This window comes from Gymnogyps californianus, chromosome 6 (genome assembly GCF_018139145.2).
Source record: "Gymnogyps californianus isolate 813 chromosome 6, ASM1813914v2, whole genome shotgun sequence".
In the NCBI taxonomy this organism is placed as follows: domain Eukaryota; kingdom Metazoa; phylum Chordata; class Aves; order Accipitriformes; family Cathartidae; genus Gymnogyps; species Gymnogyps californianus.
This window is the reverse complement of record NC_059476.1, coordinates 15,237,288-15,261,725: the sequence shown is the minus strand read 5'-3', so window position 1 is coordinate 15,261,725 and position 24,438 is coordinate 15,237,288. Positions and strand designations below refer to the sequence as shown.

The following is a 24,438-nucleotide window of genomic DNA, read 5'->3' as shown; positions in this document are numbered from 1 at the left end:
TGGAGGAGGAAGGAGCCCCAGAGTTTAGCCCAAGTCCTGGGCTAAAGTCCCCGCCTTCAACCAGCTGCATCCAGGCTCTCTGCTTGCTGATGAACATCCCTCGGTGGGACAAGCGTGTTTCTAACCAGCTGTATGACGTGGCTGCTCGGAGAACCCCATGGCCCAGTGGATGGTCCACGCTCGTCCCTCCAGCCAGGGATACGTGTCAGATCCCTGAGGGCAGCAGCATCCCCGCATCAGTCACATGCCCAAGTGGAGATATAGGGTCTGCAGTGAAAGGGCTTTGTGGCGTTAACCACTCTGCTCCTACAGAGAGAGCAGCCAAACCCAAAACGTACTTCTTAAGGGCCAAGCTGTATCCACAGCAGGTTTCTTTCTGCCCAAGCTGCAACAGGCAGAGGATAACGTCTCCAACCGCATGTAGCTACAGCTAAAAAGCTGTACAAGAGCTCTGAAATAATTAATAGGTCAGCGGAAAGTAGGAAAACGTGTTCAAACTTGTGTATCTGTTCCCTGGGCATTATTAGATCTCTTGTTATTGCACAATTAAAATAATAGATAAGCACATGAAACGAAACAGATGTCAGTCCTGTTGGGAGTGGGAAGAAGCCACAAGGAGACATCTCTGCTCTCTGCTTTTCTTAAGCTCCGTAACTCAAGCTGCTCTTGCCCTACACCCAAAACCGCTTTGAGCGCTTTCAGAAAGCTGCCTGTAGCAGCCTGGGCTGTATTTGGGTCCAAGATGCCTCTGGCATGCTCGGGAGCATGGCGATGCTTGTAAAACGATCTGCTGCAGCACGCTAAAACTGCCCTTCCCCTGCACATCGCAGCCCCAGTCTTGCTGTTGACCCTTCCTGCGTTTGCAGTGCTTGAGGGTCTCGGCAGGGCAGGGGGCTCTGCGGCCAGTGATGCCAGGGCAGCAGCCACCCGAAGCCAAGGTTGGGACCACAGTGGGAAAGTCTCAGCGGTTTTGTCACTCCTTTTTTCCTGTCCCCAGCCATATCAGAGGGATGATGGAGCAGGAGGACCCTCTGAAGAGCTATTGCCATCTTGTGCCAGCTCTCCCCCTGCCCTGGGGAGCGGGACATGGTGCAGTTCGTTGCTCTTGGCCAGAGAAAGAGGGCTGCTCTGGGCTTGGAGGATCGGCAAGCCATCCTCAAGCCAGACGTCCCCCCCGAGCTTATAGCAGTGGATTCCCTCTTCAGATTGACATGGATTTATGCCAGCTGACAGTTTAGCTCAGCAGGGTTTCTAGGTTTCTAGGTTGTAGCTGGAATCTCCCCCAGAGGATTCGAGACATCTCAACAGCTCATGTCGCTCTGGTGTCAGGGGATGGTCTCTGCAGCCAGTGCCTGCCTGCACCCCCCAAAACCACAGTAACTCCCCAGCCTGCCTTGGTCTTGCTGGGGAACAGAGGGGTCGCAGCCAGGCCGTGGCCAGCAAGTCCCCATGCTGCCAAAGGTGGCTCCGGCCAGCCCTGCCTCCATTTCCCATTGCTGCAACAGGAAGGAAACCTCATTGCCAGGAGTCAGAGCCGGACTCATCTCTGTTTGGTAAGAGCTGCAAGTGTTAATTGCTCACCAGCGATGAGTCACACCTGATCTGGGCTTGTCCCGTACTCTGGTGCACTCGCAGCCTTCTCCCTGCTGTGCCTCTAATTTCAGGGCTAGCTGGGAACAGGAATAAAGCTCCTTTAATAACTGTGCGTGGCCGAAATGTCAGTGCTCCAGCATGTTTACAACCTTCCTTCAAATGATAACCAGATCAAAGACGTCATGTTGGGTTGCAGCAGAGCCTGGAGAGGGGCTGGGGAGGCATGGGAGGCTGAGGGTCTCCTCTGAGGCATCAGCAGCCCCAGCAGACAGGCTGGGCTCAGTGCTCCTCGCCCAAAGGCCGTGGTGGAGGCTGGTGAACTGGCTGCCTATGGAGAGAGGAGCAAGCAGGGTTCATGTGCAATGGGTTAACACCTGCCGGCCGATGCCAGTGACGGGCGGGCGAGTGGGCAAGTTGATCCAGCGGGGTTAGGTGTGCCCCAAGTACTGCCCTGACTGAAAAATGCCAGGGTAGGAGATAAGCTGCTAAGTAAATTTTTTTTTTCTGACTTTTCTTAACGTGTTATCTGAGCATCTGATAAACCTCGTCATGCCAATCCGGCATGGAGGCTGCCTGGCATGCCGGGAGCGGTGGTGTAGAAAGCCTCTGCCACTGCCCTAGAAACACGGGCCATCTCCCCCGAGCTGTGAATTAACCCCAGGTGCCAGTGACCCCGCTTGTCCCTGGGGTGCAAGCCTGGGCGAGGGACCGCTGTGTGGGGACACGCTGGGACCCGGCCGCAGTGGGAGATCCTCTTCTCCATGCTGCTCCCGTCTCCCGACGGGGCTGGCACCAACATGTGGCTGCCCGCCAGGCGCCTCGAGTCCAGCCCCATGCCGCTGCTGCCATTTTGGCACTCTCTCCATGTCAAGCTCCCCGGTGTGCCCCAGGTCCGGGTGGGCTGTTTGGGTGTGGGGCTCTGTGGGTGCATTGGGGAGGAGGCTGAGCGGGGATCACAATAACCGGGTGTGACCAGGCGAATGGGGGATGAGTGCCTGGCTGCCATTGGAATGTCAGGGAGGCCGCAGCAGGCCAGAGGGTGCTTGTGCACCCCCCTTTTTGCAGTACCCAGTTCTGCCCCCGGGGGTGCATTGCACCGGGGTTGCATTGCACTGGGGGTGCAGGACCAAGGGGCAGCCCCCCACACCCCTCTCCAGCCAGTTCCGCCACTCACAATATGGCAGTCCTCGCCCCACTCCAGGCTCCCTCCCCGGTGCGCCACACTCAAGATGGCAGCTCCCTGCGCGCAGACCCCGCCCCTCCCGGTTCTGACCTAAGCGATAGCGCGCTGAGCCAATGGCGAACGAAGCAGCGCGCCGTCCGCCCAATAGACGACCTGCTGGGGCGGGCCGGGACGCGGGGTGCCCCCTCGGCTCCCGTCCCGGGCCGCAGTCGGGCTGGGGAGGCGGGGAGCGGGGGGTGGGGGGGATGGCGAGGAGGCTCCGTGCCGCCATGGCCTTGCTGCTGTTCCAGGCCCTGCCCGAGGGGCTGCCTGCCAGCGTGGAGCCTGCCCAGGTAGGGGCTGCCCTGGGGGGGCCGCCTGGGGGGGTTCTGGGGTCGCGCCGTGCTGGGGGGCTGTGTCCCTGGGGCGGGGGGCCGGCTGTGGGGGGCGCGCAGGCCTGGGGGGGCAGCGGTGTGAGCGCGGGGGGCTGTGCCCTCCGGGGTGAGGGAGGTGGCCTTTGGGGTAGGGGGTCAGGCTGGGCTGGCAGGGGCAGGAGCGTGCCATGGGGTGCCTGGGGCTCTTGGGGCTGGGGGAAGAGGCTTTTGGGGGCCCGCCGAAGGTTTGGGGAGCCCCCTTGGCTTAAGTGAAGCTGGAGGAGATGCAGAGACCTGAGTTTGGGGGTGCTTGTGTGTCGTGGGGATAGAGAGGTGTTGTAGAGATCTAGGTATGGGTGGCACTGCCTCTTGGAGGTGCTTTGTACGGCAGGGTGGCTGCAGGGCGTGGAAGAAAGGTGTTTGATGGTGGTTGACTGGAGATTATGGGAGAGGTAGCTATAGTGAGGGCAGAAGGCTTGAGCTGGCAGGTGTGCAGGGGCCTGTGGATGGAGGTGCATGTGTCTTTCAGGGTTGGCGACAGGGAAGAAGGTGGCCTGTGAGGGGTCGGGGCTGTGAGGTTTGGGAAGAGCTGAAGGGTGGCCGTGGGGCAGCTGGCCAGAGGGCCTGGGTCGGCAGGGAAGTGGGACTTGCGTGGTGCTGCACAGGCCAGGTGAGCGGGTGTTCCCGCGGCAGGAACTGTGGTGGAGAGGTTCGGTGCAAGCCTCTGCGCAGAGGGAAGGAAGAGGGAGCGTGTTTCAACTGGGATGAGGGGAACTAGGCCTTGTCTTTGTAGGCTCTGACCACCCACTTACTACCTTCTTCATGCCTGGAAAGGGTTTTAATGAAGTTGATTCTCTTTTCTTCATCTCTTTACTCTGTTTCCTGTCTATGCTGCAGTGTGTACTGTTCAGGTCTCCAGTGATGTTCTTGGGTTCCCCAGCGTAGATGCCTGTAAACCTCTGCCACCCTGATCTGTATGCTCAGTGTCACTCAGAGAGGACTGTACTAGGCCAAACAACCTCTGCATGACCTGGATCTTATTGTTCATGGAGTCAAGATGTCTTTTTCACCCTACGTAGAACATAGATCGAATATGATGACTTCTGATTTGATGTGTTGTATTACTTACAAGGTACAAATTGTAATTTGCATTTGTTGAAGGGCTGAGCCAGTGAGATGCGGATCTGTGACTGTAGATCACAGATGCTGTGGGTTGCATAGTGCTTAATGTCACAGGAGTGCACATGGGGAGAGTCCCTTCTGGAAGGGGTTCATTGAAATACTTCCCAATGCTTCTGCAGGAGGAAGAGGTGAGGAGTTTGTCTATGACTACAGATGATATTCTCCTTTTGAATTTCCTTCTTCTTGTCGGGTGCTGAGAGCACCAGATCTACTTTAAAAGCTGTGTAATTCCCTGTTTGTAGTGCCATCCCAAATCTCCTTCAGCCGCACTGAGGCTAAGGTTTGGCCATTGCTGTCCTAGGGAGCCAGGTGCAGGATTGTGTTGAATTGTGTGTTTTCCACATTGTCTCAACTGCCTTTAACAGATGGAAGTCCTAGTGCTTGCTCTGTTTCACCTGCGAGCCGAGGTACATAAACTAAGCATATATATGCACATCTCAGGTCCGTTTTGCTCTCTGGTTGTTGCGGTATTTCAGCGGTGAAAGTCTTCAACCCTATACATGCTAATAAAAATACCATACCTGCTTTGAAGACTGTGAAAGATGCTCCCTGCCTTGTACAGCTTATACATTAGTCAAGGAGCTGGTAGAAGAAAGGAATAGGAAGTAGAAAAGGAGGAAAGGAAAAAGGAGGAGGGTGTGGAAGCAATCATACAGCTAGGTTGTTTGTGGAATAGTTGCATACATGACTTCTGGATATCCTCTCCAGTTGGTGCACCAGAAATAATCCTAAAATAATAAGTCTTGAGTGGTACAATACATCAGAGTGGGGGAGAAGAGCTTTGGTGGCCTATGTTTTCTTTAGAGCACTTAGATGCGGATGCATCTTTTACTCATTTTCTTTTAATAGTTTGTCTATATAAAACTCTCACAGTTTATTTTAGATCTTAAATGTAGACTGTGTCTGTCAAAAGGCTGGTATTATCTCACTGCATACTAGAGATTGAGAGCTACCCACTCAAAAGTGACAGTGGTAATGTAGGCTCTTGAAAATGAGCATGTAACAAAACTTTGTCTGCCTCAGTGTTGCCTTAGAGCCTGATTTCCTCAGAGCTGACAGGCTTGTAGAGAAGAGCTGCAGTGGGGCAGTGCTGGACTTGGAAGATCTCTGCACCAAGGGTTCCTGTGTTTCTAGCTGAAACCCTGACAGCATTTGCCTCCTGTCCTCTCCAGATTGTTGCTGCCCCTGCTGCCTCTTGTGACTGCTGCCTACTTCCATCTATCTTGCAGACATTTGCCATGCCCTGCTTGCTTCTGCTGTCGGGGAGGGCTTGTTGTTCAGGGTCCATGCCTCCTCGTGTGTAAAAACTGTCCCGCAGACCTGGTGGTCTAAGGCTGGGAGGTGCTGCAGGAAATGTGTCCTCTAAATAATTCAGGAGGTGGAGCTGCACTGCCTAGCCGCGCTGAACAAACATTCCCGAGAACACACTGTACTCTGCAGGAGGGTCTGATTTTTCAGGTTAAAATAAGTCCAGGCTGCCTAGGATCTTCAAAGACCTTTCTTTTAACTAAGACTTGTTTTGGGTGGTGGATGGAGGAGAATGAAGGTAATTAGCTCATCACCATCCTGAGTCCAAGTTGTTTAACTGTCTCCATGACTATTCATTTCAGTTTCACTTGTAATCAGAGCACAAAACTCTGTTAACTGGAGTTGAAGCATTTACCAGTACATTATGGGCAGAAATATTGCAATTATGTAATAAAATCAGGGTAAACATCACAGGAAGAAGAAATCTAGCCATGTTCAGTTGCGACTGTAGATGCATAGCCTTAACTGCACACCTTAGCTGGGTGCTCCCCTCTCAGTTTGAGGGAGAAGGAAGTGAGGAAGTAAGAAATTAATATGTTTTAAAATGAGCTTGATCAAATTTGTAATGAAAAACTTTGAACACTAATAATTTTTCTATTGTAGTTTGTCTCTACAGGGCAGAGTAAAGGTTATTTGACCGCCTTAACTATCTGTCTGCTTCCCACGCCTGCAGCTTAATTATCACATAGTTTTCTCAACTGTTGTTTTCTTTAAAAACAAGAGATTTAAGTGAATGTTAACTATGTGACAAGTCTGCGGAATCCGTCTTTCTGTAATAAGGTGGTTTTGAGCCAAAATCTGACAGAAGCATGCTCTTCTTAAAGACCAATTTCATCCCAAATTAAAGAGTTTGCTTGAAGTACTGTGACTTGAGGGATGATTCATCGTATGTGACAAAGAGGATGGATCCTTGCTTTAAGGAAGAGCTCGGCGTGACTGTCGCTGTGGCTAACACCCCCATAACACAGAGTTTCTGTCCAAGGCTGTGCTCTAGCTGTGACCACAGCTCTGATTGCACCAATATGGAGTTACCACGCTTCATCCAAGAGTTTGGCTGCATTTGGGCCCGTTCCGAGCATCGCTTCAGGTAGTTTGAGAACTGAACAGCAAAGTTTCAATTATCCTCGTATAAGAGAGGCTCATCTCATCTGTAAATTTAAGACAACTTTTTTGATTAAGATAAAGATGATTAGTTGCGACTGCACTTCTATGTCTCCTGAAATGCATTGGGTCATTCAGGAGGAGAGCTGCTTGTATAACCATAGGATATATTTTGTCTGCCATGATATCTTTGTCTGTGACTCTTGGTTTTTGGCTTGCTAATTTCCACAGTTTTGGCAGGAGGCAGCAGAGATCAAAGTACATCCTGTACTTGCTCGGAACAGGAACCTCTAAATAACTGTGCAGATTGGATTAAGGACTGCTCGTACCGTGATGATTACACCACCGTGAACTCTGGTGTCTCATCTGTATAGCACACTTCCCTGCTGATTAAAATTTTTTTTGTTTGTTAGTTGCCCTCACAATTACACACAGTGCTGTAAGAATTTCTCCCTGCATCTCTGCAGCTGTGCAGCAGATGGAAAGCCTGGACTGAAAGTGTCTGATGCATCCTGGAGAGGAGTGTGGCAGTTTTCTTCAGGATAGTCAAAGCAACTCTGACAGGGACCTGTCATTGCCTTTCTGAGAACTTCCCTGCCACCTTCCAAATATTAATTAACAAAAATATAACACTACCTTAAGAATAAACTTGGGCAGCTTTTGTGGAGTTGTGCTATGCTGCGGGGGAACTTGGAAAGTTTCATTTGCCAGAGTTGTTTTGATATGGCTGGGGATTTTTTCCATCCTCCCAGCCTCGCGAGCCAGGCAGGGTCGGGCCAGGTCAGCCTCATCTGGCTAGCGGCAGCATCCAGTACCGAGTGTCCCCGAGCGGTGGCTCCGCTGGGTGCAGTGCTGCTGGGTGGCTGCTGCTGAGCAGCAGGGATCCTGCCCAAAGTGGTGATACCGCCATCGGCCCCTCTAGTGAGACAGGGGGATGGATGCGCTCAATGGTTGGCCACATTTTGATGGCAGTTACTCAACCCTGGCTAAAACACCCATCAACCCCTCACTTTGATTCCTAGAGGTGCTGCTCCCTTAAGCATCTTCAGCAGTCGCTTTTCTGCTGGTGAAAGTGGGAACTGTGCTCTTTTATATAGCTCTGTCAGCCTGTATTAACCCAGTGTTACGTTGAAGTTCACCTTTCTCTTTCTTTTTGTGGTATTTGAAAGGCATTAATGTAGGTAACAGTTTGTGTTTCTTTGTAATCTGAAAACACGTGGACATCCTCTGCGGTAATGGGCAGTATATTTAGTAAATGCAAACCGCCCACCTTTTCTTTTTGCCTTTTTTCCCCTTTAAGTCATATTGGGAGGACTGGCAGGATTGAACAGACATTAGCTTGTGGCAAAAAGCTAGTGATGGGCTGGTGATCTTCTGGCCTACTTCTCCATCCGGTGTTGTCTGTGCTGTGCCCTTTGGTCGTGGCTGTGCCTATGCAAATATCTCCTTGTCAGGCATGTCCTGCAGTTTTAGTAACGCTGAGCTACACGTGGCCTTTTGTTCTGTCTCCTGACAATGTGCATATTTGATACTGGGTTTGGGGATGTTCCTCTAATCTGAGCTGCCCTGTTTAACAGGGTACAGGGTAAGAATTTGCCCTTTCTGGTTAGCTGCATAGGAATCTTCTCAGCTTATTAAAGCATTTAACCGGTGACTTTATGGCTGTACATGCTCCTGTCTTGCATTTGTTTCAGGGGGTTCATGAATCCAAGACAACAGGGCAAGCTGCTCCTGCCAGGGTTGCGCTGCTGTTTTTGCAACATGGGGGAAAGGACTTGGCATGTCAGAGACATCTCAAAAGCAGTCTCTGAGGCAGGGCCGGTGACAATCTCGGAAGGGCCGTTAGTCATGGCAGAGCAGAGATGCTCATTGCACATTGCAGGACAACCTGATTGCGCCAGGTTTTGGTCTGTGCTTCCGAGTCGCAAGAAAGCGAGCGTGGAGTGTGGAACGGTACTCCTGAATGACTTCATGGAGAGATGCTGATGGGGAAGTCAGATTCCTCCTTTCCCCTGCTGTCTTGTGTGATTAGAAAACCCACAGCTAAGAAGATAGGTTTTGAGATGCCAGCACCTGGGTGCTGTGGCAGTGGAGCTCTGACAGTCAGTTGCCTGCGTGGCTGAGCATGTGAACAGTGCACGTAGCAAACGCCTAAAATAACAGCTGGCTAGAGAGAACAGACTTGCCAAGCAGGAATTGCATGCCCGTACCTTGCCTGTGACAAGAAGCGTGTTGGTGTGGCAGTCACAAATGATGCTTTTCCGTGATTTCGCAGATACTGTTTGACTGCAAAGGAAGGCTCAAGGTGCTGCAGAGACCTGCAGTTTATCTGCTTGGACAAGGAAGAACTTGATTCTCTTCTAATGATGTGATTATCAGTGGGATCACTGCCCCCAGTATTATTTTTAGATGACCGCTATAATCTCTGCAATAGCTTGTGAAACTGTAATGGAGCACTTTGCAGAGGGGGCTTGCTGGGTGCAAAGTGAGATGATGCTGGCAGACTGATGCAGCAGACTGAACCATTTAATGCCAGTGTGGCCAGTGCTCCCTGGCATGCTGTGCCCTGAACAAAACACCTGCAAATAGAAAGGAGAGACTTTATTTTGTGTGGAGGCAGCTTGTGGTGCTGCTGGTTTACAGGCCTCCTCCACTGAGCCAGTATCCATCCACCCAGCATTGCCCAAGGTTGGTCCAAACTGGCAAGAGAAAAAAGGATGCAAGAGCTGGGTTGTGTAGGAGATTTAGATGCAGTTTCCTGACTCTTCCTTCTTCCCAAGGACTTCTACGCCAGCATATTGTAAAACAAATCCAACCACTGACAGTGCACTGGTGGCTTGCTAGCAAGTGACCGATTGACCATGGAAGAAATCCCCAGTGCATCAGAGGACAGAGCTTTTGCCATTTAAAATGCTGCTGGCCTCTTGCTGATAACGAGTTGCAGAGGTGTAGGTGGGTATGGCGAGCAGCTACCACTAGTGACAAGCTGTAGGGTGCTGGGTTTAGGGAAGAAAGGAGAACAGGGACCTTTCCTTTTCTCACAGCAGTTCAAGACCTCAGGATCCTGAGAGTGGTCCTTAGGACTAGCAGAGGAAAAGAGTTTGCCTCAAGAAAGGAAAGATCTGCTAGCAGTAAAGAAAAGGGTTCTACCTTCTTCTTTCCTCTTCAATCTTCTGCATTACTATGAGGTGGAAGTTTGTTACTTCCAGTTGTGATGTGTTTTTATTTCATCTCTGGTTCTGGTGTGCACACAGCAGTGATCGAAATTTCAGAGGCAACCGAAAAGCAGAGGTCCACGGGGTTGGTGGGGTTTTGGTTTTTTTTTTTGAGGTCTGGGAGGGATCATGATCAAAGCAAAAATTAACAGTATGTTGGCTCTACTTGAGGCTGAGGGAGCTTGTCAAGATATGATTTGCCAAAAGTCCTGGAGTGGGACAGAGAGTGACTTTAGCAGGAAAACGGATTTTGTTAATGCAAAGAAGGAGGTAAGCTTTATGCAGTTACCAGTGTCTGTCTCGCCATTAATTCATTTTGAAGCCACTGGCCAGCGTGAACCAAATTTGATAGGAAGAGACCTCAAAGATGCATAAGTTTTCAACAGAATTCCTGAAAACAGATAGGCACAGAGAGACCTTAAAAAAACAAAACAAAACAGGGAAGCATCACTGAGTGAGAAGCTACAGTTGCGAGCTTATTAAGCACTGGGAAATTGGTGAGTATGTGATTGACTGACTTGATATATGCCCTAGCTTCTGGAAAAGCTTCAATTGGAGCTCACAGTTTGCTAGCCTACAAAGTCAATCAGCCTTGTGGAACAAACTGATGGGAGGTCAGCTTTACAGAGCTCCAGTGGTTACAGAACTACTTTTATTTTTCTTTTTTGTCTCCCGCTGGCTGAACAGCAAATTGAAGGGAAAAAGGCTGATAAGCTGTAGAAACAGTTATGAAGAGTGTGTTTTGCCAGGAATCTCGCCAGCCATCTTGAGCTTTCCCTGTGTAAAAGGTGTCGAGTGTTGCCTGTTGGAAGCGGGGAGGAAACTTTAACATTAATGGCATGCCAGCAGACGGTGCAGAGGCTTTTTAGTGAGCAGAACTGATTCACTCTTTTCTCTCATGTCCTAGCACACAGATAAGACCAGCAGGTCAAGTACTATTGTCCACAAGAGACTTTTTTTTTTTTACTTAATATGGAACCGGAGCTCATAATCAAGACAGTCTAGGATAATGCTGTCAGTCAAACAATGGTGTAATTGAGGCAGCCACACCAGAAGCCTGATACGGAAAGAGTGCAAAATATGCAGAAGTACTCGCCCTTGCCAAGCTCTGTATTCTTGACTCTTTGTAATAAGTTTTTTATTTGTTAATACTGTATCAGTAGTTGCATGTTTTTTTAAAACCTCTTTCTCTATGTGGGATCCTCTTTAAACCCAGGTGGTGGATGATGGCCAACAGGAAGCCACAGGAGCTGCATGTCTTCTGCCTCCAGCAGAAGATCAGGCTGTTTTGTTGCATAAAATAGCCCCTGTGACAGCCATCCCACTGATTGTGGGCAGAAAATCAGTCCCATGGAGCTAGCAACCTGCTGCAAAAGCACCTTTTAGAGCTCTCTGGCTGAGCTACACAAGAATTGGGAGTGACTGGCGTGGAATGAAAGGGTTAAACAGTGGCTGGGGTCAGTCTGAGCCAGGAGGTAGGGGAAGGGCTGGAGGAGGTGGTGGGCATTGGACAGGGGTGTTGTAAAGGCTGGACAAAAGCTTTTAAGAAGGCAGCGTATCTTCAAGGCCGTGATACTGGGCTGACTTCATCTCATCCTGTGTATCAATTGCAATTGTATCAGGAAAATTACCAAAAGTGTCGTCGTCGTCCCCCCTTCTTGGGGGGGAGGAAAGACTTTTCTTCAGATACAATCTGAAAGACCTTTACTCTCTGCTTGAAAAGCATTTAATGCAGCTACCTGAATGCATGTGAAGGTCCTGACTCATGTCTGGGTCTCTTGTGTGATGAATTCGTCCTTTCCTTACTGGTTGTCTCGTTTGTTCATTTGCAGACCGCTTTTCAAACAGTGAATGCTGAAGAGGAGGAGGAGGGTTGTGTGTGTATTGTGTTGTCTTCAAATTACCTTGTCGTTTTGACTTCTGTCTGTTTAGAAGAAGCAAACTTCACAAACAGCTTGCATTTGACTCTCCAGTCTCCTGTGATCTGAAGCTTAGATAAAACAGGCTTGCAGACATCTGTCATTGCTGATTGTCTGCATTTACTGACACTTAGCACTTGGACTCTGACAAAGCCTGTCTTAAATTGCAGTGTCAAAAATAAGAGCTCTTAATTTATTTTCCTCTACTTCTCCTAGCTGTATTGTTTTCTCTTTATCTCATTGCTTTGCTCCTTTTTCCTACCCATCTTATTAGGAAATTTTTGCATCTCACATACTTGATTATTAAATATCACTGTCTTGTTTGTGGCTCATTGTTTTACCGAGTTTCTTGCTTTTCTGCTCCGTCGTTGTATCTCTGTACTTGCCAGAGTATATGATCATACTAAACCACCAGAGAGCGGTTAGGCTGTGGAAACAAGAGTGAGGAGTCTTCTCCTCAAACCCATTTTGTGCTCTTAGGCCTGTCCCTTGACTGCAAAGTCCGAGGATCATCCTGGCATTAAAAGATGAATTCAGGAAGTCTGGAGTGATTTTGCTCTTCATAGTATTGTTTTCCATTCTGAAACCTGCAGTCTGCTTTCTCTAGATGGACTAGCTGAAGAAGCAGTCCTCCTTTATTTTCAGCAAGCTATGTATATATTGAGAAGCATTGTGCCAGGAAAACTTAAGATTAAGGGACCAGACAAATCTGTTGTTGCCTTGTTTCACCTTTGCTGGCATGTAACCAGGTTGATACGAAGTGTAAGGGCTTGCTGAATTCCTCGCATGGACGAAGCCCAGACAAATCTCCTGTTTTTCCACAACCTTTAAGAGAGCAGATAAACTTTGGGGAACAGAAAGAGTAACACCAATAGTTTCCTGTCTGTGTTGTATTATCTAGCAGTGTGTAACCAAAACTCTTCTTGCTATGATCCTACTCTAAAAGATTTTAGAAGCGCGACCAAAGGATTAAATATATTCAGTGTGTCGTAATAAAACAGGACTAAATTTGTGTATGTAAGCAGTGAACATTTTGGCTTTGGCTTGAGAACGTACAGATCTGCAGGGGAGGAAAACAGCACTAGACAAGATGTTCACAGTGGTCTGCCTGGGTGCTGTGCCACTTGCGTCTTGATCTTCTGGAACCAAGCAAATGAAGGGTGTATTTGTGTCCATGAAACCTTGTGCCTTGCATGAGTGTAATCTGAAGGCTGGGTGAGCTGCTGCTCTTAATGTAACCATTACCACACAGTTAATACAGAAAAAGTTAATTTTACAAATCTGGAAACCTTAAGTGGCATTTTACAAGTTGGTACAGACTCTAAAATGAATGAACCTGGATTTTGTTTTTGTATCCTTACTATGAGAGCTCTTTTTATCACTAGCTCTTCTCTTGCACAGGCACTGCCTGCCAACAGTTCTTCTGAAGGCACTTTCCTTTCCTTCAGGACAGGGTGCAAGGTAAAACTTGTTTATATTTTTAACTAATGTCTTTAATTAAAGAAATAGGCTTTAAAAATACTGCTCTTATCTGGTTCAAGCCATTAACTTGTTCATTTACAGGTCTTACGCTGCTTCTGTGTTTGTCGTCTCTTTCTCCTTCCTGACAGCAGGCATCTTGCATATTCTGCAGTGGTGAGGGCTCTTGAGGGTGAAGTGTCTTGATAGTTTACTGAACCTGAAGGATTAGTGCAAAGGTAAACGATGGAACAAAACAGTTTTCAAAGGAAATTTCTTGGATTTAGTTGTTGGTGGGGGGTTTTTTGAGGGTGAATTTATAAATATTATAAAAAATAATGATTTCTAAAAGGCACAGTATGCTCCCAAGTCCTTCCTTTGACACATGAGTACTTTTTGCAAGAACTCTTCAGTTCTGATCCTGGCTTACCACATGATATTAAGAAAGTAATTTCACATTTCTCATCTAAAATGGGGACATTAAAATGGTGAATGTACTATGAACTGTGGTTTTTTTGTATCAAAATACTGGGAGATTGTGTGGCACCAGGTGTATAAATACTGTGTAATTTCCCTCTTCAGCTGGAGGTCTGGATGAGAGTCTTCAGGTCTAAATTATTAATTGTTAACCAAGAAACTCCTGGTTTTCTTCTGCAGCGTTTCGGTCCAAAGGTTTTCAATGCCCTCAAGTACTATAGTCAAACTTTACCTAATTGTTGAGATACAGTTTTATTGTTCTTGGCTTCTTCTGTACTTGAGTAGGGACTGTTCTATTTGTCTGGAAAGCATTACTGTAAATAATCAACATGTGAAGACACATGAGGATCAAGCTTTTGTGCACCTCACAAATTGCATGTGCTGTGTTTACTGCATAGAAAATGAATAGTCAAAGTGAAAGCTTTTCCTTCTTCGCAACTCTCAGTTAATTGGTTCTGTAGTGAAGTCAAGAAGTTGAATTTCTTGTACCATATTCCCCCTTGGAGGCAACAGCACGCAGAGATGCAGACTTGAGACTAAACCAGCAGGTTCAGTGAGCAGAGCTGTGAGATGAGAGTGAGCTTGCTGCAGTGCAAACACAGAGTCTGAAAAGGGAGTACAGAACCCAAACTGGCAGCGCAAACTGTTTTGATAGCTGCATTTTGGCTTGAGAAATCCTCAGATGCTTAGAACAGGGTAGTCTCTTTTCTAGACCTTTGAACTGCATACCAAAATCTTCGGATGGCCATGAACCATGAGAGCCTGCCTTGCATACCTTGGAGAGTGAAGGGGAGAGGGAGCCCGGAGCAGGTTGCCAGCAGGTCCTCTCCATTGCGGGATGGTGTTGGGCTGGGCAGGCAGAAAGAGTGGCTTCCAACTGCCCCTGAGATGTGGATGTCAGCATGCAAGCTTGCCTTGCTTTCTTTGGCAGCGGGGAATTTGACCACCCAGCAACCCAGCTGCTGGGAAGGCCCAGACATCTGTTTTAAGTTCTTTACAGGATGGGATACTTTTTATAATACCCAGCCTTTCTGCAAAGAGTAAGATGATCTGATGTGTCTAAGGAGGACATGTTATATTTGCACACTAAAAAGATATCCTCCATTTCCAAACAAGCATGTGTCTTGCATCTCTTGCTGTTTTACATTGCACCTTTCATTTAGGTGATGAAATGAACCCTCTAGTTTGACTTCCTAGTTCTCTAGTGCTAACCTGTCTCCATCCCCAAGTGCTTGGGCTTTCCATACAGCAGAAGCCTTTCAGATAATCCTCGTGTCCTTCTGCAAAGAGGGAGCAGGGTACTTCTGTGTGGGTGGTGGGTATTCGTCCTTGCATTTGTTGCTCTCATTAAAGTGAGAGCTTGTTCAGTTTGTGTCAATGACACCTTTGATCCTCTTATTTAAATGAGATAGTGGGTGTCCTGCAGAAGAGACCTCTTTAAAGTGCCTTGCAAGGTTATGCTGCTGCATGATGGTTAATAGAAGTTCATAAAACCATATTGGACTGGAGACTATGAATAGTTTCCCAAGTATAGTTCTCCATATTGTAGTCTGCAGCAAACATGATTTATTCTCAGCTGATTGACCTCATGTGGACTTGTGCATGTGTAAGTAGCAGCTGAAATCAGTGGTCTGAGCACTAATCTGCAAGTCGCAGACAGTAGGTTATTATTTAGTGAGAATGCTCCGCAAGTCTCTTGCTGCAGCATTTTCATTCAAAAGGTCACTTCCGTGAGTTTGTGCGCAGCTGAATTTAATGTTCTTTCTCAGCAAGGCAGGCCACACTGGAGAGTGCATAATTATAATAAATACAACTTTGTTCTCAGCTGAAAAATCCATCTGAAATAAATTTTCCCAGCCCTTCCAAGAAATGCTTTTAGTAAGATAAATAAAAGCAATTCTTGCAGATTTCACATTCATTCAGCAGGAATGTTGGTGGGTGTAGGGTGCCTCCACTTAAGTCACTCATCACAGTGCCTTCTGGGCTCTATCAACTTGTATATTCAATAGCTGGCTAAGGGTAGCATTTGCAAATTGGGTTTCTCGCAAACCAATTAAAACCAAGTTCATTATTTCTTACTTGGTTTGAATCCTGGTTATTACTTTGAGTAAAATTGTTCTTAACAGCAAGTACAGAGAGTTCAGTTAGACTCTCAACTTGAGCAAACTTTAAACAATGCTTTGATAGGTGCATCTGGTTTTAGGGACGTGCATGTATTTATACAAGCTTTTGTGGCGGCTTTTTCTGGTTGGCACTTCTGTGTAGTCAAAGTAGATTTGTTTTCTTCTGTCTTCTATTTCGCAACACTGGAAATACTGAAAAAGTCTGCCTAAATACAGAAGGAAAGCTAAGAGGTTTTTTTTTTTTCCCCTGAAGTTCTAAGCAAGTACTTGAACAAAAAAATCCCCTCTTTGCTTTCATCTTTCAAAAGACTGAGCGGAGTGTGAAATGCCCTAACTTCCCTTTCTTTTAATTTTTTTGTCCAAGTATAGCAAAGAGGCTTTGCTAGTTGATCAGGATACTGCTGCTGGTGGAAGCTGAATCTTTGCGTAGTTTCTCTGGGTCCGTGAGCAGGTCTGGTTACCTTTGAGGTTTCAGAGGGGCTCTACAGCCCCTCGAGCATCTTCGTGCTTTCCCTGCAGAGACTCTAGATAAGCAGTTTCCAGTCTTCTCCACTCAAAACTGCCACAACCTTTGGTTTGGGAACTACCTGGTAATATTGTACGGTTGGTTGTTGCTGCAAGGTCACTCTTCTGCAGGGCTCTGCTGGAATCTGTGAGGCTGCAAGGGAGAAAAGACTTGCATGGCAGTGTCAATGGTAAATGAAAGATAACACAGCCACTCTGCTCTTGCCTTGAATTTGGACAACCCTGTGCTGTACTGCTTGGCATGAAGAACTGCATGTAAGCTGTGGCACCTAGTATCTATCTTGTCCTGTTTTCTTTTCATTTTGGTGAGAGGGAGGCATGGAGGCCTTTCTAAAGGAAAGAAGCACCTGATGTCTGAGCAGAGAGAAAGCAGAGGGAGGTCACTGAAATCTGACCACTCAGACTTTATTAAATGGAAGTGATAGTCCTGGGCCTGGGGAGGAGGGGTGGAAACTCACTTCTACTTCCATTTATGGTCTGTGTGCTAGGTTAGATATTAATCTCTCAAAGACTTGATATCTCTTCAAGCCCCAGTGGGTTTCCATTGATACCGGAGAATGATCAAAGGGAGAATATGCTCTCTGTCGTTGGACCGTGGGCTTGTACCTTATGCTCGCGTTCCATATCGATTGGGAGCAGATTTCATCAGCGCTTAGATCATGACAGTCTGCCTTTTTTTCTCAAGGTATTCTTTTCTCTCCTTGCTTGTCTCCTTTGTTCCTGCCACTGCCTTCCTTTTCCTGATGCAAGTCTTTGTGTTCTCTTTATTTTATCTGTTGAAGTGATCAGGAGTTGAATAATTGGTACCTGCTAATGAAGCTGCTTTGGCAGTGAGAAGGCCAGGGAAGCTCACTTAAACTAATTGTTGGTTTAGGATCTCTCTAGGCATCCTGACCATATGTGCAGACATGGTTTATTTTTGAAAGATTGTCTTGAGTTAGAAAATCAGCTCTTGTCCTAAAATGAAAACACACATTCATCAAAACCTGAATTTCACATGGGTTGTGTAAACATGTAATTTGGGTTAGGTCTGGTCATTGGAAAATATGCGATGCTTTTGTCCAGGAAGTTACAGTGCAAGAAATGTGGGGAACTTCAGAAAATCGCATTAACTGTGTCTCCTTGGAGAATTGCCTCAGAAATCCTGACCTCTGCATTTCTGCCATGTGCTTTATATGATGCTAGCGAAGATGGTCACTTGAGCAGTTGCAACAGTCTTGTATACATCTGTTTGCATGCCATTGTGAACTGTGGAAAGAATAATGCTGTGCTTCCCAGAGACTCTCCCTCTGCCCCTGCATGTGGCACGTGAGCCATCACTCTGATCATCAAAGCACTGTCTGCTTCGATCCATGCCGTGTTTCCTATGATCAAATCACAGAAACCTTTTGCTAGGGGTCCGTGCACTTGAATTTCTAGGGGTGATGGCTGGGGTGCTCTCTGCCATCTCCACTCTTTGCCAAGCCACCATCCAGGGTCAGTGTGTAAGGTTTTAGGCTGACCCAGATACCCTGTTCCTATCCCCATCCACTAAAGGTTTCCTGTGCAAGATGTTAGTTTTACTCTCCTCTTTATCAACCCTGACAACAGTTGTTATTTAAATGTTGCTCAATATTTTCAACGTGATCTTGGGATGACTGCTAATTCCTTCAACCCCTTGTTTTGTTTTAGAATTTCTAATCCCATTTTCTATGACTAAGTTCAGTTGCGTGGTTTCCACAGCAAGGATTAGGGTTTACTGCTATAGGTACGTCATTCTGCCTTTGAAGCTGCTTGCTCATGCTTTCCTTGGCAAGCTCTGGCAGACATGCTTAGCAACAACATAGATCGTATCTTTTTGAAGCTGCAAAAGGGTTAATCAGAAGCATGTTTATGAAACCATGTTGCTTACCCTTACAAGCTTTTACTGTGATCTTTTTGGATGCTTTTGGAAGATTTATCACCTGCCTTTGTAATTTATATTACATTTTTCTTTCCTTTCTTGAAGCTATTTTAATGCTATGTATGATATTGTTAAAATTAACTACGATAAGCAACTTGGCAAGCCCTAAATTGCACACCTCTTGGATGCAAACTGGAGAACGTGACTGTCTTCATGTGGATGGCATAAGATGTTTGGCTGGTATGTTCGAGATGGTTGAATGAGCGTAGGGCATCTGAAGTACATCTGTAGCTTCAAAACAAATCCAACAAAAGGACTCGCATCCCCCAGGCAGATAGCTGTTTGTACAGATGCTTTTTCTCTAGAGCCTTTTTGTAGGAATGGTCACAGTTGTGGTTGAGTTTACTTATGTGTGCAGGGAGAGGGGCTGATGGCTATTCAAGGGAGTATTATTTTTCATCAGGGAGATTAAAGGTATTGCTTTTGATCAGGGGATTTCTTTGTGTGGAGACTCTCCAATGAAATGGTGCACCTGTGCACGTGCAGTACTTTTTAAAAAATGTTAAACAGGATCTACCCTCTGATGGGAATTGTTAATTGTGGTTTTGGCTCTATCTGCCTCGCTAGCAGATGTACCACTGTGAAATTTTTACAACCTAATAAAATATTAGGGGATGTTTCACTTCAGGAGGAAACTTGATGGCTGCTTTCAGCTGATGCCTCTTTGAAACCAGGTGAGAAACATGTGCTTGACTGATTGGGATTTGCACTTACCTCCGCAGGCATAGCACCAGGATATTGATGAAAGGTTCATGGATTGCAAAGAGCCTGAATAATTCTGGTAGAGTAGATGTTACAGTGCCAGGCTCTGCATATTTGGTATGATGCAGTTGAAGAGATCGTGAAAATCTTAGTTTTTAATACATTGACTCAAAGTGGAATTATTTGTGCGATTCAATACAAAATGTGTCTTGATTGTTAGTGCATCTCTAAATCCACAGGGGAGATTCTTTGGACTTGCTGTGTTTACCCCAGTCTAGTAGTGAATGCTGAGCTTTGCAAGTACTGACTGTTGGTACAAAGTTGTGTGTTGTGTACTTGTAATACAAGGATCTTCCAGAAACTCATAGGAATCTGGTAACTGTTCTTTGTATTTTCTTGCTTGTTAAAATTGCACAAATCTAGTATCTTTTATTTCTGAAGATTTCATTTATTTAACATTTTTTCTTCCCAGGAAGTATCATCTCCTGGGATTTAAGTATTTGCTGATGCAAATCTCTGTGATCACAGATAGTTGAAGAACTATCAAGTGCCACATCATTAGGTCACCAGTTCAAATCTAGTCCAAAGGGGTAATGGGCATTTTTATATTCCTAATGCCTTTCATCAGGATTTATGTTTAGTTGCTTAAACTAAAAACAGAGCATTTGCTATTTAGAATTATGGATTCAAGTGGAGAATAAAGACTAGAAGCAGGTTTTTCTACAGCAGAAAATCCTGTTTGACTTGTGTTAGTATCTGTATATGCTTGTCAGCATACATGGTGCTTTAGAAGGAGTAAAGGTAGCATCTTCCCAGAGGAGTGTGTGGTTTGCTGCATAAGATGTCATGCAGAAAGGTGACCTCACCTAGCAGAGAAGTGTATACATTAGTCAAGTCTCGTATTTTTGGTGTGCTTTCCTATGACTTTTAAATTGCAAGAGCCTTTGAAGAAAGCATAGGAGGACATAGACTTTGAAGGGACAGAGATCTTGAAATTGGAAATGCCATGTGAGAGTGCTTTGAATGGCAACTGAAACACTTTTGGACAAAGTACTTCTCAAATTCTTCCAGGCAGCTGCCCTTCTAAAGAATGATGGTTGGTTAGCTGGTTGTTTTTTTTTTTTCTTGTTTCTTCTAGCGTTCATGTCAGGATCTTTGCATAAAGCTTCACTTCTAAATCTGACCTCTAATCTCAGGTTTCTGGACTTCAGTTTAGAGTAAAATGTAGTACTTACGATAACTCATTGGACTATACGTTCCCCGGTCTGTAGAGAGCTTGAAATGGTTCAGTTCAGCCGCACAGGCTTTTGCAGCTTCACGGTTCCTCCTTGTTGATTCGTTATTCTAAAGTTGGGAAATCCTTGCATTCTCTTCGAGATGTGTTGGGATATGGAAAGCCTTGCGAATCCCTGCAGTCAGGGGCTGACCTCTTGTGTGCTGGGATCTGCCTGCAACTGCCTCTTACTTCCAGCCTTTTCCTGAATGTTTCCTGAGCGCTCTCTGGCTTGTTTCAGGGACCACCTTGGCAGCGTATCAGGAATCAATAGCTGGAGTCCTTCAGGAAAGAAGTTGAAGATGCTGAAGTATGAATTCTGGTGTCCTGATTGTTAGAATCTGTTAGCAGAGACGTCAAGATGTGAAGAAGAGAGATGTGAAAGCCGGTACAAGTGTTCTCTTTCTTTGTGCTCCTGAGTTGAGAAATTAGGATCTGAGTTGGCTTCCCCACCCCAGAGGCTGTTGCATAGCTTCCCATGCATCTCGTGCTGTGGGAGATCGCTGGTGACTTTTGTCGGTATTTGGAGGTACAAAAAGTGGGTTGTGAGGTGTGGAGACAGGGAAAAAAGATATTTAATGATGTGAAAAAAAAAAAAAATACCGTCCGTAGAACTTGAGTTATCGCTGTGGCACTTTGTGACGGGGATTCCAGTCCTGTGGGTCTTAAAAATACGTTTTCATATGTGTATACTCTGTAAAGAGTCTTCAGTCATGTGGAGGTCTGAGTTCTTGGCACTTTGGGAGAAATGATGAGATCATTCGTTTTAATTCCTGATGCCGCGTATTGCTACCATTTTGCTGGTTATCGCTGAGACGGTTGGCAATATATTTATGACTTCCTACTTAGGATATGCTGTTTCAATCAAGTATGTCAGAAGCATTGAGTGCATATTTCTGCCTCTTTTGATGCTGATTTGCTTTATAAAGGCAGTATTGAAGTTCTGGCTTAGCAAAGGAGTAGCAACCACTAAACAATTTCTGCCTGTATTTTAAGCCTCTGATTGCTTTTTGGCTTGTAACTGTGATTTCAGCCAGAAACGGTGCATGGCTAGGAATCTTTCTAAATTATCATCCATCTTTTTGCTGGAGACTAGAAGAGGGAAGTTACTGAAGTGAAAAGGAAACTTTTTTTTTTTTTTAAAGCTGAGTCATGACAAGATTGGCAAGTTGCAAGGGAAAATTTAAATCTGGTGTTTACTTACTATAGTTAACAATGAAATCCTCCTTTACAGAAAATTGTTAGAGTGAATTATGCTTTCAGTCTCCTTGTTATTGTGGAAAAGAAAATATAATTTTCTTGATTTTTTTTTTTTTAAATATATATTTGGTCTAGGACGGGTAAATAAAAGGAAGGTGCCACTTTTTTTACTGATAATTCTCTGAAGATTCCCCCTAAAAATATGGTCATCATCAACAATTGCTAGTTTTCACAAATGGGATGACTTTGTATTCGTTTTCCCTCAGCACAGGCAAATAAATAAATCATGGGATGTCCATTTCTGAAACCTGTGATCTTTTACTTAGGTATGAATTCTGGTTGTTTTCAATACGTATACAAACATTAATGCACTGAACTAGCATGAAAAAACATGTCAAATCTTTTGCATAGTGTAAAGTAATAGATGTTATCTACAAACATTAATGACTCTGAATCCAATTCTGATATGGTAAATTCTATTCTTATTCTGCTGATGGAAAATAAAAGAATAGAAAACAGTGACTTTGCCAAACATGAAGTCCAGTACAGTTTGAGAATGGACCACAAGTTATTTGGACTCCCAATTCTGTGTTATATAAAGGCCATAATTTGTCTTGCAAAAACCCTGGCTAATGTTAAAAAATGTGTTATCTGTCTTTTTGAAAATAGATGAAATAGATTGCAGAAGAACGTATTTGTCAACAGGAAGTAACCATAAACTTAGGAGGCATGCAGGCGTCGAGCACGGCTGAACAAGACTGCAAAGAATAAAGACAGAACCTCTTTCCCCTCGCTTTTCAGGCTGTAAGTAGGACCAGAGAACACCTTCTTTCATGAGGGTTGAGCAGGCTTTTCAAACCCCTTTGGTGTGTGTGCAGTGTCTTAATATAAGTCTTGGTTCTAGGCTTTCATGACACAGACTGTGGGCTGCGTGGAATGAAGCTGCAGGTTGTCACCAGCCCACAGCCATGGCTGTTCCACTCCCGGTGTCAAAGGAGTATTTAGTTATTAGTAAGATTTGATGTAGGTCAAATTGAACATGAGATTTCAAGGTGTCCCCGTGCGGGTTTTTGTCATGCTGCCAGATGTGGTTTACTGAACTGTTGCATGCAATGAAGGACCTTTTGTGATTGCATTGATCAAGATAGTACCGTGGGTGTGTTCCTCATCCAAGGGGAAAAGTGAGGTCAGTAGGAATGAATGTTGTGCTGCAGCTCAGACTGGAAAAGAGATACTTTGGTGTCCTGGGAAGAATACGTCTCTGACTTCTGCTTTGGGGCGTTCAGTCTAACATGGCAGTCTTAATGTTATGTGGCAGGTGACTTTCTTGTCTTCCTTGTTGGACTGCCCTACTTGTTCAGGTGAAGGCCAGTTCTGTACTTTGTCCTCTGCTTTTTTCCTCTGGCAGGAGATCCTTTCTGTTGTCCCAGCACGTGTGCTTCAGCCTTGCCCACTGTCTCCTCTTGGCTCAGAATTACCTGCTGTGTTGCTCCTTGTACATGCAGCCAGGCATCGCACCCTTCAGAAAGCTGGAGACCTGATTTCAGGTCACCTCCACAAGTTTTTTGGATGTGCTGCATAGCATGGGAGCCATTCGGATGTTGGGGTTTCAGATATTTGGATGTTGTGGTGGGAAAGAAGGCAACCAGGAAAGCAGCAGACAGGAAGATCCTCCTGTCTGCTGCATCTGCCAGTAGCCCTGGAGGAATAAAACTGAGATGTTCTCTTCAGTCTTCTCTTCCACTTCTTGGCTTAGGTCTGCTTGTTTGTTCAATGAGTGAAGAGTATTTTCTATCTCCGAACACATGCAGAAGTGGGATGGCTACATATACTGCTCTCAAAAACTCAGAGAAGCTAATGTTGGCATTCTCACCATTTCCCACGTCTTCTATACTGACACAATGACATTCGTTGTAAATTGATGGCAAAACATATGATCTTTCTTTTTTTGGTCTTGCTTCCCTCCACAGTTTAACTCTTCTTATGAGGTGTATCTCTGATCGAAGGATATTAACAATATTTTTATCTTGTTTTTACAAATTTGGCTTGAAAATTCCCTACTTGAAACTTGGCAAACACTACCTTGGTATGCAAACAGTGGAGATGGGATAGGGGAAATCACTTGGCTGTTGAAAAACTACATATGGGAAAGTCACATGGAGCTTTCAGTGTTTTATTTATAATTCTGCAAAGGCCTCTTCTAATTTGAAAAATAGAAGAGACCACATAGTGGCTTCTGGAAAGCAAACAGCTAGATTTTTCCATGAGTATTTTTAACACAAATATTAACTTCACAGATTGTAACACTCTTTCCTCCTTAAATACTTTTTTTAGCCTTCAGGATGTGTAACTGGGTAAACTAACATTGTGAAGAAAACTCCTGCAGCATCTGACTTTTTAAATTCTAATTGTGAAGCTGTAAGAGATGTTTTGTTTTCATTTAGCAAATGCATATTGAGTTTCCAGAAAGGTAACTTGATTTACAATAAGCATACCCAGTGGGAACCATATGCTTTTCACGTTTGTCTTTTAATGAAGGATTAGAGTATTTCTTTCAAAATCTCTTTTCCAGAAGAACACTAGTTTTAACCATTAAGTAATGTTTAAGTAAGAACTGAAGCTGGATTTTCAGATTTGGCTGTACGTGTGAACAGACATTTCCAAACACAAGTCCTTGGAATGATTTTACTAGTTAATGCAACCATGAGTTTTGTGTCAGCTTGATTCTGAGCAGTGTTTTGCTGATATCAGTATAAGACAACTGTATTCTGTGAAATTGCTTGAACAAAGCTAAAGGAAGAGCGATAGCAGTGGTCTGCCTCAGAGACTCTAGCGTTCTCCTTCTGCTCGAATTGCTGAACATGGCTAACTCTTTGCAGAATGG

The 24,438-nt window shown here is 45.4% G+C and overlaps 1 protein-coding gene across 1 annotated transcript in view; it reads left to right on the top strand.

Annotated features, from left to right (window-relative positions):
* Nucleotides 1-3,021: 3,021 nt before the first annotated feature.
* Nucleotides 3,022-24,438, top strand: part of WBP1L (WW domain binding protein 1 like) — a 60,203-nt gene continuing 38,786 nt past the window's right edge. Inside the window, 1 exon segment of the mRNA XM_050898848.1 lies at nucleotides 3,022-3,108. Coding sequence (XP_050754805.1) covers nucleotides 3,022-3,108 — 87 coding nt within the window.